Source organism: Petromyzon marinus, chromosome 26, assembly GCF_048934315.1.
Source record: "Petromyzon marinus isolate PM22_M1 ecotype Great Lakes invasive population chromosome 26, UKy_Petmar_22M1.pri1.0, whole genome shotgun sequence".
Taxonomy (NCBI): Eukaryota; Metazoa; Chordata; class Hyperoartia; order Petromyzontiformes; family Petromyzontidae; genus Petromyzon; species Petromyzon marinus.
Window position 1 is genome coordinate 8601067 of NC_133692.1, and position 13265 is coordinate 8614331.

The 13265-nt window shown below is 43.7% G+C and overlaps 1 protein-coding gene across 7 annotated transcripts in view; it reads right to left on the reverse strand.

The window, feature by feature from the left end:
* Positions 1-13265, reverse strand: part of MYO15A (myosin XVA) — a 197667-nt gene that overhangs the window by 75203 nt on the left and 109199 nt on the right. For 4 of the 7 annotated variants that reach the window (XM_076069914.1, XM_076069911.1, XM_076069913.1 and 1 more), the window contains 9 exons: positions 12039-12156; positions 11386-11442; positions 10885-10952; positions 10026-10145; positions 8797-8821; positions 8016-8169; positions 7114-7207; positions 4882-5014; positions 3037-3087 (listed from right to left, as the gene is read on the reverse strand). In XM_076069914.1, coding sequence (XP_075926029.1) covers positions 3037-3087; positions 4882-5014; positions 7114-7207; positions 8016-8169; positions 8797-8821; positions 10026-10145; positions 10885-10952; positions 11386-11442; positions 12039-12156 — 820 coding nt within the window. The remainder of the gene's footprint in view (positions 1-3036; positions 3088-4881; positions 5015-7113; positions 7208-8015; positions 8170-8796; positions 8822-10025; positions 10146-10884; positions 10953-11385; positions 11443-12038; positions 12157-13265) is intronic. The other 3 variants (XM_076069916.1, XM_076069915.1, XM_076069917.1) reach the window with 2 other exon arrangements.

A 13265-nucleotide genomic window follows, 5' to 3' on the forward strand; every position in this document is an offset into this window, starting at 1 on the left:
GAATAGCAAAGCAAAATAGGCATCAAAAACGTTGCGTAATGAAACAAATGTAAATAATAATTTAGATCCCTTTATCAATCTACTGCTGGACGAAGGCCCCCCAATGCTGTCATGTTTTGACCATGCTATTCAGTTTGGGTTTGTGAAATGGGAGGGTGCCCAGGACTGGTTCAATTATTAATAGCCACTGATGTTGGCCTTGCGCTGGAAATAAAACTCTTGTCGCCAGATTCAAAGAGCTCTGAACTGCCGGCGGTGCCACCACTGCACCCAAACAACTAATAGTTAAAGAAATAAGAAACCATTTTCTGGCAATATTTTCAGAGGTAGATTCATGTACCTGTTATGAACTGTACAATATGTTCCACAGCCGCTATCTATGCATACCTGTAAAACCCTTATCAGTGCCTACCTTGTTACAGACCAATTCAGACCTTATTGGTCACCCCGTGCCCTTATAAATCTCAACGTTCATCCTACAAAGTCCCATCAAAGGGAGAAACACAAACAAATAGACACATTTTTGTCTTTGTTGCCCGTATTGGAACGGCTGTACGCCTTGTGGGCCGGAAAACTCAATTTCCCTACACAAGAATACGGGTAAACCGTGTGAGTTGACAGGTATGTCTTTGGTTTAGAGTCACCAAAAGAGGTGAGCACTGCTGATGCTTGTTTGCGCAAAGGGATATTTTAATCCACCCCCTCCCCGTGCCAAGCTAAAAAATATTAATAATGACGATGGTCCCTTTGTTCTCTACTTTCTGGATTGATATCCCATGTGCTAAGCTGGCCTAATTCTGTTAAATAATAATTGACATGCAGATAATGACAACATATCAACATGTCAAGACGAAGAAAACACCATTGAACATCACTGTGTTAACATTATGAGACCTCCTTTGCCAGAAACAAGATATAGGAATAGGTTTTACCCTTTTAATTCAAGGACAGTGCATATTATCAGAGTTGTCTTTTTTGTTTGCATTCTGACTGCTTGTGTTGTGGTTTTTTGCAAACATGATGCCTTGAATAAAGGTGTCAGTTTTTGTGCCAGTTAAAAGGGTAAAACCTATTCCTATCATTGTGTTAGTTACATCCATAAAGAAGCACTACACTAATCCACTATTGGCTTCAAAGCAGATTTTTTTTAAGGCCCAGCGCACAACAGCAGTGATGAGAAAGTTTTCAAACTCTAGGCAAACGTGTACTCATGATCTACAGATGGAAAATGGCAAGTAGCTGAGAGAGTACGCATGTTGTACGTAGCAGCTGTAAAATTGTGAAGGTGACCAGGTTGTACCCAGTGACTCTTAGCACCCCCATCTCCTTTACCTTTCCCCAGCCTATGCTATGGCTTGTGGATCTAGAACTTCTTGGGACTGGAGCGTGGGGGCATGTTTTAGATGTGTTTAGGCATGGGGGTTGTTTGAGCCAACGTGACCACACTGGTCATTGTTGTAGAAGGGAACGCATTTTGTCTGTCCTCTGAGTGAGCATCTCACTGGCATGGGTGCCCCATTCCCGTATAGCTACTCAAGTATTAAAGGTTTTCAAGCTTAAATTAGGTTAAGAATTCTGTATAATTTGTATTTATTTTATGGTATTATTGTTACTGTTCTGTAAAAAAAAATGCTAACACTTCCCATTATCTAAATTTGGAGAAAGTTGGTCTCGGCAATAATTGGTATTGAGTGGCTGAGGGAAAGGGAAGTTACTAATTTGCGAGGCTGCTCGTACAACCACGCATCTGCACAATCACAGATGCCGTTAAGTTTGACCCAGTCTAAATTTTAAATTAAAACACATGTTTCAATATACATTACAGAATGTGCAACACATACGATCGGTCTCTATACACTGTGCATTGTGCATTTTGAGAGAAAAGGCTGAAATTATGCCAAAACAGCAACACTAGGGGAGAGCACATAAGCCTCTACAAACATCAAGAACCCTACACCAGGAAGTGCAAACAATGAACGATGATTTGAAGCTTTCGTGACTGCAGGAATCCATACTCTTTGGTTCGTTCGGTCAAGTCAGGTCATCAGATGACGACCGCTTGTGTTGCAATGGAAACGTGATTTGTTTCATTTCATTTCTAACTACGTGACTTGACCGAAATAACCGAAGAGAATGAACGATGAGTGTAACACGTGGTAGGCATTCGCGACCAATATCATCCATAAATAGAGGTTTTTTTGGGTTAGATCGCGTGAATATATAAATGTTGTGTCGTTAAAACCCGGCACCACCCGACACAGCCAACTAGTAAGGGTTGTCACGCAAACAGCACGTGGCCAATTCGTCACTAGCACAGCAGCACCGGTGTGTTGGAGAGCCAAGCCACGACATTTACAATCTGAGTACGACGTTTCGCCAGTAATTAAATCAAAGGGCTCGCATAATGCACATGCATGATGTATGTGCATAATGTACGTGCATGATGTACGTTGCGTCAGTAATCCCCACCCCCCCACATTGTGCAAGAGTGCAGAAGCGTGGTCACCACATCTACGCCTCTATATGAGGAACGAAACAGGTGGACTTATCCACAAAAATGGCTTTCGCCTGATGAAGCTAGTTGTAATTATTGGTGAAACGTCGTACTCGGATTGTAAATGTTGTGGCTTGGCTCTCCAACACACCGGTGTGCTGCACTAGTGACGAATTGGCCACGTTCTGTTTACGTGACGACCCTTACTAGTTGGCTGTGTCGGGTGGTGGCGGGTTTTAACGACACATTTATATATTTACGCGATCTAACCTCCAAAAAGCCTCTATTACGAATGAACGATGAATGGGCCAGATTGAGAGTCCAGCTTTGGAAGACACAGTAATCTACAAAGTACAATGGTGAGTGCTTAGCACATGCCCTCCCAGGATGGTGCACTCCATTCCAGATCCAGAGTTAAAGTGCATCATGTCATTAATTATCACCCATGTCTGCATCATGTTGTGATGAGTTTATCAGGACTGGCAAAGGCAGCAGATTCCTTTCCAAAGCTGGAGTCTGGGTGCCATCTGATAGCAGGTTACCTCTGTTGATAATGGTCTCAGTTCCAAACCTCACAGAGACGCCGCGCTTTGCTGAGCATGCAAAGGCAATGGAGCGAAACACCGTGGAGTTATCGAAAACAAATTCTCAGAAAAATTCACGAAAGTAAATAAGCAACCCGTAAAACAAACCTGTAACTTTAAACACTTTTTTTCAAAATTAACCAATGTTGCGCTTTTCATGTTACATGTATTTGTATTAACAAGTAATATTAACAAGGTTTCATTTTTCAAGTATAAAAGTAAAATGGCATCCACAGTAACATTAATATTGTTGATAATACTTCTGTATTGCTATAATAATTACAGAGGCACAATGACTATTCAATTTCGAGTATCTCACCTGGTAGCGATGGTTTGAGGTTTTTATAATGGCTCCAAGTAAGGGTCACTTAATGAGGATTTCAGCAATGAACCACATCTGAGGACTTGATAAGGTTTTAAAGAGTCACTCACTTATTTATTGTTATAATTCATCTTATTATGCTGACTGAGTCTTAGCACTCTTATTCAGGAGGGTATAGGGAGTCTGTTGTTTTAATCAAACAAACAAAACATGGCCCATGCGAATCAGTATCGCCGAATGTGAACATCAACTTAATCATGGTTATCACAGGAAAAATAATTCAGGATTAGGATCATGTTCTCAGTAGGCGATACTGATTCGCACGGACCCTGCTTTTTATTTAAAGCAGTAGACTCTGTGTATCATGGGACCTTTTTTTTACGAGTATCAATGTATGAAAAATAAGAATAGGTGTTATCTTTTCTTCCAATAAAACAGCTGTTAAGATACTATTTGGTTCTTTCGGTAAAGTCACGCAGGTATAAAATAAAATAAATTAAATCACGAATTTCCGGGCGCAACACAAGCGTCCGTCAGAAGGTGGCACAACCACAGCAAGAAACACTTCAGCAATTTATTTCTTGCTGTGGTGGTCCCACCTGATGACGGACGCTTGTGTTGTGCCCCAAACGTCGTGATTTAATTTATGTTATTTTCTACCTGCGTGACTTTACCGAAAGAACCAAAGAGTATGGATCCCTGCAGTCACGAAAACTTCAAATCTAGCTGTCAAGATGTTCAAACAACAAATAGAAACCTTTTGCTAGATAAGGCACCCCGAGCTATAAATGTTCTGAGAGTGCCTCGTCTTTGTACTTTTCGCCTTTTGGCATTCTCTAGTCTGACACTGGTGAGACTAGGACATAAAAAGGCTGTCTCTAGTGTAGGTCAATCAGTTTCAAAGACAATGCATATATTATTCGAACATGTTTGTTTGTATGTATGTTCACCACAAGTACTGCGTGTGGTTAATGCAGACTTGATTCCTCGAAAAAGGTTTCTATTCGGTGTTTGAACATCTTAATACCTGTTTTATTGCCAAAAAGGGTCAAACCTATTCTTATTTTTCATACAGACTCTGTGTACTTTGGGGGATGCAGTTACAAGCCTTCTGAAAAAAAAAACGTTCTCCCATGCATCCTGTTGCCATTTCAGATATTTTCTCGGAATTCACGGCCATGTGTGTAGGTGAATAGTGCAGAAAAGCACATGCTTCAATGCTCAATAGGGCATGCTGGGTTGTACGTCACACATATCGTGTGCAGGACCTGGGGCTTCTTACACCATAGTATCCCAATGGCTACAAATGTTTGCATCTTTGAAGGGCAGCAGATAACAAGAATGTAATTCCCCAACAACGATTGTAGATATAAGTGTGGGTTTACAAATTGATGGAAGTAAAAATTAACAAGTCAGGTGTGCATAATAATAATAGAAACAAAAACCAAGATTCACGGAAAATTCAGAGGGCCTAGCCTCACTTTTCAATGAGCGTCGAGAGTCGCTGAAGGGCGGGGGAGGAGGCTTAAAGGCCGGGGGGTCGTCTCGTGAGCCCAAAGCCGCTCTCGCTTCTGCGATCTGTGACCTCTTCCGCTGCAGAGCATGACCACATCCCTACATACACACAACCACACACGACCACTCAACTACACAATCACAAACCACAAAATCGCACGCAACCATAAACACAAACACGCACAACAACAGCCATGCACTACTAAGTGGCAGTAATGCCTCCATAGTGCTTGTGTCAAGGCTGGGTGCACAGGTGTTATGGCTTAACTGACGTGTAAACACAAGCGTGGATGCAGATAGGGGAGACAAGAGGTATAGAGAGAGAGAAAAAAAACAATCGGACGGACAGACACACGGACAACGTCAGAACGAAATTATAGCGGGCATGGATGGCGGTGGTGGAGGGAGAGGGGGTGTTATGGCTTAACTGACCGAGATGACTGGGCGATGCACCACCTGTGTTCCGCACTATGCCAACTTGCTGTACTCTACTCGTTGTTAAGAGCATTGCCCCTCCTCTGTTGCTGGAGGGCGGCTGCCTCCAACTACCCAGTAGCAACCTTCATGAACCTCCTCCACAGACATTGCTGGCAACAGTCGTCATCCACTCACCCCAAGGTTCTCCTGCATCACAACAGTCCATCTCTTCTCTAGACCATATTGCCCCTTTTATCCAGCCAAACAGAAGCTGCTTCGGGATGTGGTGGCTGAGGCAAATTCCATTTCCTTCGCAACGTGTGACTGCTACTCATTCTTCCACTGCCAAATCTGCTTCCGAATCTCCTGAGTGGAAACTGGCTTAAGCCTCCTCATTCTTGGACATGGGATATCACAGATGGGGAGAATGGGACTTCTGTTGGCTTCCAGCTAGCTGGAACACCTCCTTTATCAGACAAGGTGTTTGTGGAGGTCTGGACCAGGTATAGCAACTGCATGAACCACAGTCTTGAAACTTGCCCATTTACCTTGAGAATTAAATGGGGGAAGATGCAAACTCCAGCTGAAAACGACGATCAAATTCTCACTTGCTATCTTTGTTTTTGCCACTCTAACAATAAAGTCCTTGGCCCGAAGCACTGGTAATGTTTTCCTATTATGCATATATTTATCAGTTAAACTGGCACAATATAGCACACGATGCTGCCCATACATTATTTACTTTGTGCAATTTAGTTGGGAGGTAATTTTATAAATTTGAAAATGGGCTCTGCCCTTTGCACACAGCATACCCTTGTGATTGGAGTCACATGACACTTGACAGTCATTTCACGGCAATGTGCTTTGATAATCCTCAGCAAGAATTTTCAGAAAACTGTAATTAGTGGAAACTTCAGTGACAGGGTTGTTAATCACTCGGCTATTTAGCTGTATGAAAAAAAATCTTGATTTGAAGCTTTCGTGACTGCAGGAATCCATACTCTTTGGTTCTTTTGGTAAAGTCACCAAGGTATCAAATAAAATAATATAATGACGGACGCTTGTACCTACGCGACGTTACCAAAAGAACCAAAGAGTATGTCTGCATAAAACAGTTTACAACTTTAATTCATGAAGGGAGGTTTACATGCACAGCAACGCAACTTTTTAATTGACCACGGTTATTGTTGCCTTTGAATAATTAAATTACATATCTGCATTATTATTTAACCTATGATTGTGAAAAGACCATGCTATTTATCAGAGCGGATGGGGATTGCAGGCAGTGGTCTAGGCGTAATGTTTACAAAGGGGGAGGAGGGATGTTTGACCATACGTCACCATGCTTGCCAGTGGAGATTAGATGAGAAACCTCCCTGATAGATAAAAGTGACAATGATCACGCAGGCCTCTCACCAATCGCAGTTTACTATGGCGATGTGCCCTACAATAGCAACGACTTTGATCAGAGCTCTGGGTGACGGCACAAGACTGTAAGTAATGAAGAAATCAGGCTACCTAATTTGTCAGTTACAAGGGAAGCACTAAGTATTAAGTAAGTATATCTACAGTAGTACTACTATTACAATTCTACTGGCAATTAACTGTTAAGAGTAATGCTGGAATAACAATTTGCTCGCGAAACTATCTACTTTACAATACCAACAGTATTCCTACTGATGCTATTATAATGGATGTATTGTCATGGAGAATACCACACACACGCAACTGGGACTGTGTGCCTGTAATCAACGTCTAAACGGTGAGTGGATGTTGCTCACACGCAGGTCTGGTGCTCGAGGCTTCATCTGTAGGATCGCCATGGCCTCCATATGTGGATCGGGCTTCTTCACAAACGCCTTTCCCGTTCCTCTTCTGCTCCAGCAAAATGCATGCGCACACAAAAGTGACTTTGAATTGAACGAGCGGACATTTAGAAAGGCAAAAGAAACAAAGTAGCGGACGTATCTGTGGAAAAAGTCTGCGCTCAAACACTCCCTTGTAAGCTCAGGAATGTGTCTGACTGCCTGTGTACAATACATATTCCCATTGTTTACAGATTCTTTCAGATGCAGTCGGATTTACATGCTCTGCAAATGCAAATTGGCATTGTAGAGTTTGCAGCTCAAACTATTGTTAATAAACTTCACCAATTTATTCCACCACTCGGGTCTAACACTGTGTCATATCATCCAAACGGTTTTCAACCACCACATCAAAGTATAAAACACTTATTATTCTGCATCTTTCCTCACACTGTTCGACTTTGGAATTCCCTTCCATCTTCTATGTTCCGAAGATGTTCCAACCTTGCTCAATTAAAACAACCCATTATCCCATGTGTTACACTTTCAAGAGTGTTGTTGTGCATTGCTGGCCTTTGGGCCTGTGCTCAGCAATCAAGATGTGATCAAAAACAATACGAGCAGAGAATCCTCAAGCAGAAATAAACAGCCGGACACACTAGCTTCCTGTCATGTGCAAAATTACTCATAAAGTAGTTGCTCCAACACCCCAGGCAGCTGCCAAGCAGCTATTTGGCTAAGCAGGTACCTACTCAGTAAACGTGCAATGTCGGGCCAACATTGGCATGTGTTTGGAACCGAGGTTCACCGAACGTTGGCCCAACGTTCCATTTTTACCGAGTAGCTAGCACTGAAGGGTTCGGGTCAGGGGAACATACCGCGCGAGAGCGGACTGTGGCTCAGCGGGCGGCGTCAGCGTGCTGGCTGGCTGAGTGTGGAACTCCTTGATGATGTTGCGGATGTTTTGTGTTGGCTCGGGCCGGTAGTCGCGGCTCGGCTGCAGGGGCCGCATTCGCCCCTCCCACTCTCCGTCTGCCGCAACAAACGCACGGGAGTCCTGAAATTGGTAACCATTACATTGTGTAATGTACGGCTCTTTTATCAGGCCATCACTGGATAATGGTATCTCCATGCCGTGTCAGTTGTTTCATCATACTTCACCACGCTGGGCAGTGTGGGATAAAGAGGAGATCCAAGCACAGGTTCAGATATCACTTGCCACTGATGTTTGCTGTGGCCATGAATCTAAATACTCGACACATTACTTATAAATGATTTACTAAAGTATTCACCATAAAGTGTCATAGTAATCATCAATTTAAACGTGCTGCTTTAGCTGTGGGTTTTACTGTGTCTCTCACTCTTTCAGAGGGGATCAGAGCTACCTTATTACGTGGTTTTGAATCCTATTGGAGGTTATCTACCTGATGAAATAAACCTTCAAATTTACACCAGCTGCTGTGAGGATAGTTTTATCCTGGGAAGATCCAAATTCTACATCAGTCCATGCTGAGAAATAAACACGGTACTATACATGTCATGGAGAGCACCCTAAGTGTTTAATAAGATCTCACTCACATTGTAGACACAGACACAAATGCCTTGAGGCTATGGCACAATTTGCAACAAACTCTGATTTACTCTGATATGATTACATACCATCCTGATGCGGGTAGCTTGATTGCTGAAAAAAAATACCACACCATATAAGTTAATTTCTGTCCTTTCTTTTAGTTTTCACACACCTATTTGAAATCCACATCCTCTGTTTATATTACATACATGTATACTATGCAATGCAGTTACAGTACATATAGCAAGTGTGCTCCATGTGCTGGACATACAGTAAAAACCTTGGATTGTGCGTAACTTGGTCTGCGAGTGTTTTGCAAGACGAGCAAAACATTTTAAGAAATTTTAACTTGATAAACGAGCGAGGTCTTGCAATACGAGTAGTACGTATACGCTTTGTCTGCCGAGCGTCACGTGATCACAACTGAGCCAATGGTTCTTCTCTCTCTCTCTGCGGGATTGTGGGTAATCGTCTCCCATGCTCGGTCTCAGTCGGCGTGCCTCACTCGCATAGTCAACATCCGTGCGAGCGTGCCTCACTCAAATGAGATTAGGGAGATGTGTAAAATGTGGGAAACAGTGCAACATTTTGTAGAAAAGCACCACCCGAATAAGGCTGTAGCAGTGCGAGCGATGAATCTGTTTAACGGCAATGCAATGTCACATTTCCGCGAAATCCTCAAAAGGAGGCAAAAGCAAGTGTCATTGGATAGGTTCCAAGTTAAAGTCGCACAAAAATAACAAGATTCCAGTGAGCCAACAGATAGCAGTGATTCCGGTAGTGACAGTGGAAGTCGTCCTACACAATAACCCTTCTCTCCTCTCTCGTCTCCCTCACACCAGCCACGATTACATTTAATTAATAAGTTTAATTATTTTATATTAAATTTAAATAATAAAACTATGAAAAGGTATTTTGTATTAATCATTTTTATGTTAATATTTTTAGCTTGTGGAACGAATCATATGAGTTTCCTTGATTTCTTATGGGGAAATTCGCTTTGATATACGAGTGCTTTGGATTACAAACATGTTTCCAGAAGGAATTATGCTCGCAATCCAAGGTTTTACTGTGTTACCATAAATAATATGTATTCATTATAGGTTAATTGAGAATAATTATATGTCTGTTATTTTCCCAAACAATGTAAGTGGGAAAATTCCCACCCGTTGACAATAGATCATTGTATCTCAGATGGGCCGCACTGAGTGTCATGCAGCATCTCTGAATTCCAATTGGTGACCACCTGCACTGGTCACCTGAACCTGAGTGCTTCTCAACTGGGAGACACAAACAGCTGGCGCCCCACACTGACCTCGGCAACTCCAGATGCTGCGTTGTTGCCATCGCCCGCTGCCGCGGGGCTGGAGGTGGCAGCATTGGGCTCGGAGCCCGGCTTGTGTTGGTACATCATTTGGAGAGCCATCTGCTGGGCCTGCGGGCGTTGGGGACACGGCGTATGTCACACAATTCTAATGCAATTGTTTTTTTGTTTTCGTTGTGCTCTCATATGACCCGGTGGGCCCCGCTTCGGTGTTTAGGTCTAATAGGGTGAAACGCAATCTCAGCGATCCTGATAGCTACACCGTTCGTACATAATCGAGGAAAGGAGATTGAGGTGGCTGAGCGGCATACCGGGCTTACCCCTTTTCAGAGCACCAGAGGTGAAGTCAAGAGTATGCAGAGGCATAAGGAGAATTTCATCTGGGTAATGTTATTATTTCAAGTATGCCTGATATACATAGTCATGCAATGTTACAATTATATATGCCAACATAACCATTTTCCAAATCATGTTGGGCGACAGGGTGGAGCAGTGGTAACAATTGTGCCTCACAGCAAGAAGGTCCTGGGTCCGATTTCCTTTGAAGTGGTGCTCATCTTCCATTTACAGCTTTCAGCCCGTGGCGAAAATTCCACATTCCTGGGGTGGGGGGTTAGTCTATCCATTGCATAGCCATTGTTGACTTTCCCACAGGGTATTTAAGTGGTAAAACATCCTGAAAATGAATACACCTCCAATCGTGCCTTTGGGTTGTGTATGGCACCTGCTCAACCACACTTCCCCGAGACAATGGCACACACAATGAGGGGAGTGTGCCCAACGCCGCCCGTTCGGTGAAGCGCACGGCAGGTGTGTAGCCTGTCTCGTAAGCGGGGTCGCGTGCACTGACCAGCAGGTAGGCTTGCTGTTGCAGTAGGGCTTGCTGTTGGGCCATTACGTCAGGAGACATCACCATGGCTGAGGGCGACAACGAAGCAATAAGCGATGCATTGTGAAATAATCTGAGCACCAGCGCAGACTTTGGCCCAAAGGTCCTTACAGCTTGATGCATCACTTACATCTCTGAACTTCATTGGTGTTCATCTCAAGTTTCTAGATTACAATTTAACTACTCACAGTTAATACATATCTGACTAACATTATTCAGTGTAACGTCCAATATATAATGCCCAATATAATGATCATTCCACCAAGGTCTAAAATCCTTGACCCAATGTCAACAGTAAACAAGGACAGACCCTTAGTGTCAATACATCTGTAATTGCAGCCATTGATGTGTGTATTATGAATGACAAACCGATCGATTGATTCGTCGAAGGAAACGTGGGCAGCTTCAATGGCTGATGAAGTGGTGGTTGGTGAATGAATGGTTCTAATGTATGGGTCTTACCCTGTATGCCAGGTAGGGAGACCATCTCCCCTGGCATCACCTGCACTACAGAGCCAACTGCAGGAGACATCGTCAGCATAACAACATCCATTAATTTTAAGAGACTGCTCAAGAAGAACCACGGGCGACTCCTCTCATAACCTGGCCACGCTGGGACCGTGCCACAAAACCAGAAAAACTTTATAGGAAACCCAAGGGTGAGGGGCCCAATGATAGTAATATTTTAAACTTGTAACACGCCGCATAGTATTCAATCACTCTCGAAGAGAGAATAACACAGAGGCACGAACAACGACTGTCAAGCAGGAATGTATTTGCACATACCTGCATGTGTACCTGTGAGAACGCATGTTTTTGTGTGTGTGGCTGCGCTACAAATCCGCCGACCTGAGTTCAATTCCCGCTCACGGCCAACACCAGTGACGATTATCTGAACCGGTCCTGGGCCTCCCCTAGATCGACAAATGAGTACCTGGTGCGGTTTGTAAACATCGCCACTAGGGAGACAAAGGCGGCTGGGCGTGGTGCTGGCCAACCACCCCATCGTGTGCCATGTCGGCTTTCATAGGTGCTCGCTAAAACCACTTGCCGCAACAGTCTGTTAAGGCTATACGGGGGATCTTTGTCTTTGTTTGTGGCTGCACACACTGTACCGGGTGTCTGCTGGGGTGGTGGTCCCGCTGCCTGTGGGTTGGGCTGGCTGCTGGAACCTGGACCCACCCTGCCGCCTCCCTTGAGCTGCCGGTTGAGCGCCGCCGCGCGTTCCATGTCCTGCGAGTGGCACAGAGCACGATCAGCACAGTCCCTGCGATCGCCATTTGCCATCATCATGTCATATTTTTTTGTGTGCCTCCCATGCAAGTACATGTGGAGGTGCCCTGTGGCAGGGGACCCCCGGTGGCAGCTGTCCCTGTGTGGCACAAGGCGAATGCAGCATCGGCCTGCAAGTGGATCAGGGTCTGCTGGTAGGGGTCGATGCTGCCATGTGTCTTGTTTGAGAGTTATTGATCAAATTTTTACCATAACACGGCTTACTCTTTTCCAATAACACCGTGGGATCTTTAACGTCTACTGTAAAGCAGGCAACATGTATTTATGGTTTATACACTTGCAGTATTTAACCAGCGGCTTGAATCGCAAACCTCGGCAACAAGTGACAATTGCGACACCCTGAGCCATGCATTGCTGAAGCTTAATTTTAAGACCACACATTATTCAAGAGGAGCTTTGTCTACAACATAGGCTTAATAGCCTACACCTTGTTGTCACAACTCGGTGAATATTTCCACAGGTACAAGCTTCTATTGTTTAAACAGATCCTCCTAGAAATCCATTGTTCTAAAATAATAAAAAAAATTGAATGGCTATATTTTTAAACAGCTAACCTCCGTTATGGATTTATTTCTTGATCAACCATTGAGACTATGAAGTGAATGACACAGTCACATACAGGGCAAGAGGTGTCCAGGTGGCAGTACAGGACCAAGGTACAGTAAGTAAAATTTTGACTTAAAACTTTCGCGACTGCAGGAATTCATATTCTACGGTTCTTTCGGTAAAGTCACGTGGATAGAAATATCGATCGCAACACAAGCGGTCATCATCAGGAACTCCTGATGATGACCGCGTGTGTTGCGATCGAAACATCGTGATATTTTTATTCACTTCATTTTTATTATTTTATTGTTATTATTTTTTCTATCGACGTGACTGTACGAAAAGAACCATAGAATACGTACAGTAAGTTGATTGCTGGCCTATCTGCAATGATTGTTGAGTGTTCACCAGCAAGCCTGAACCACGATTATAAGAAGACCTCCACGCGCTGTCACCATGTCCCCAGTCCTGTGCCACAATGATCCACGTAGCACCTGGACACG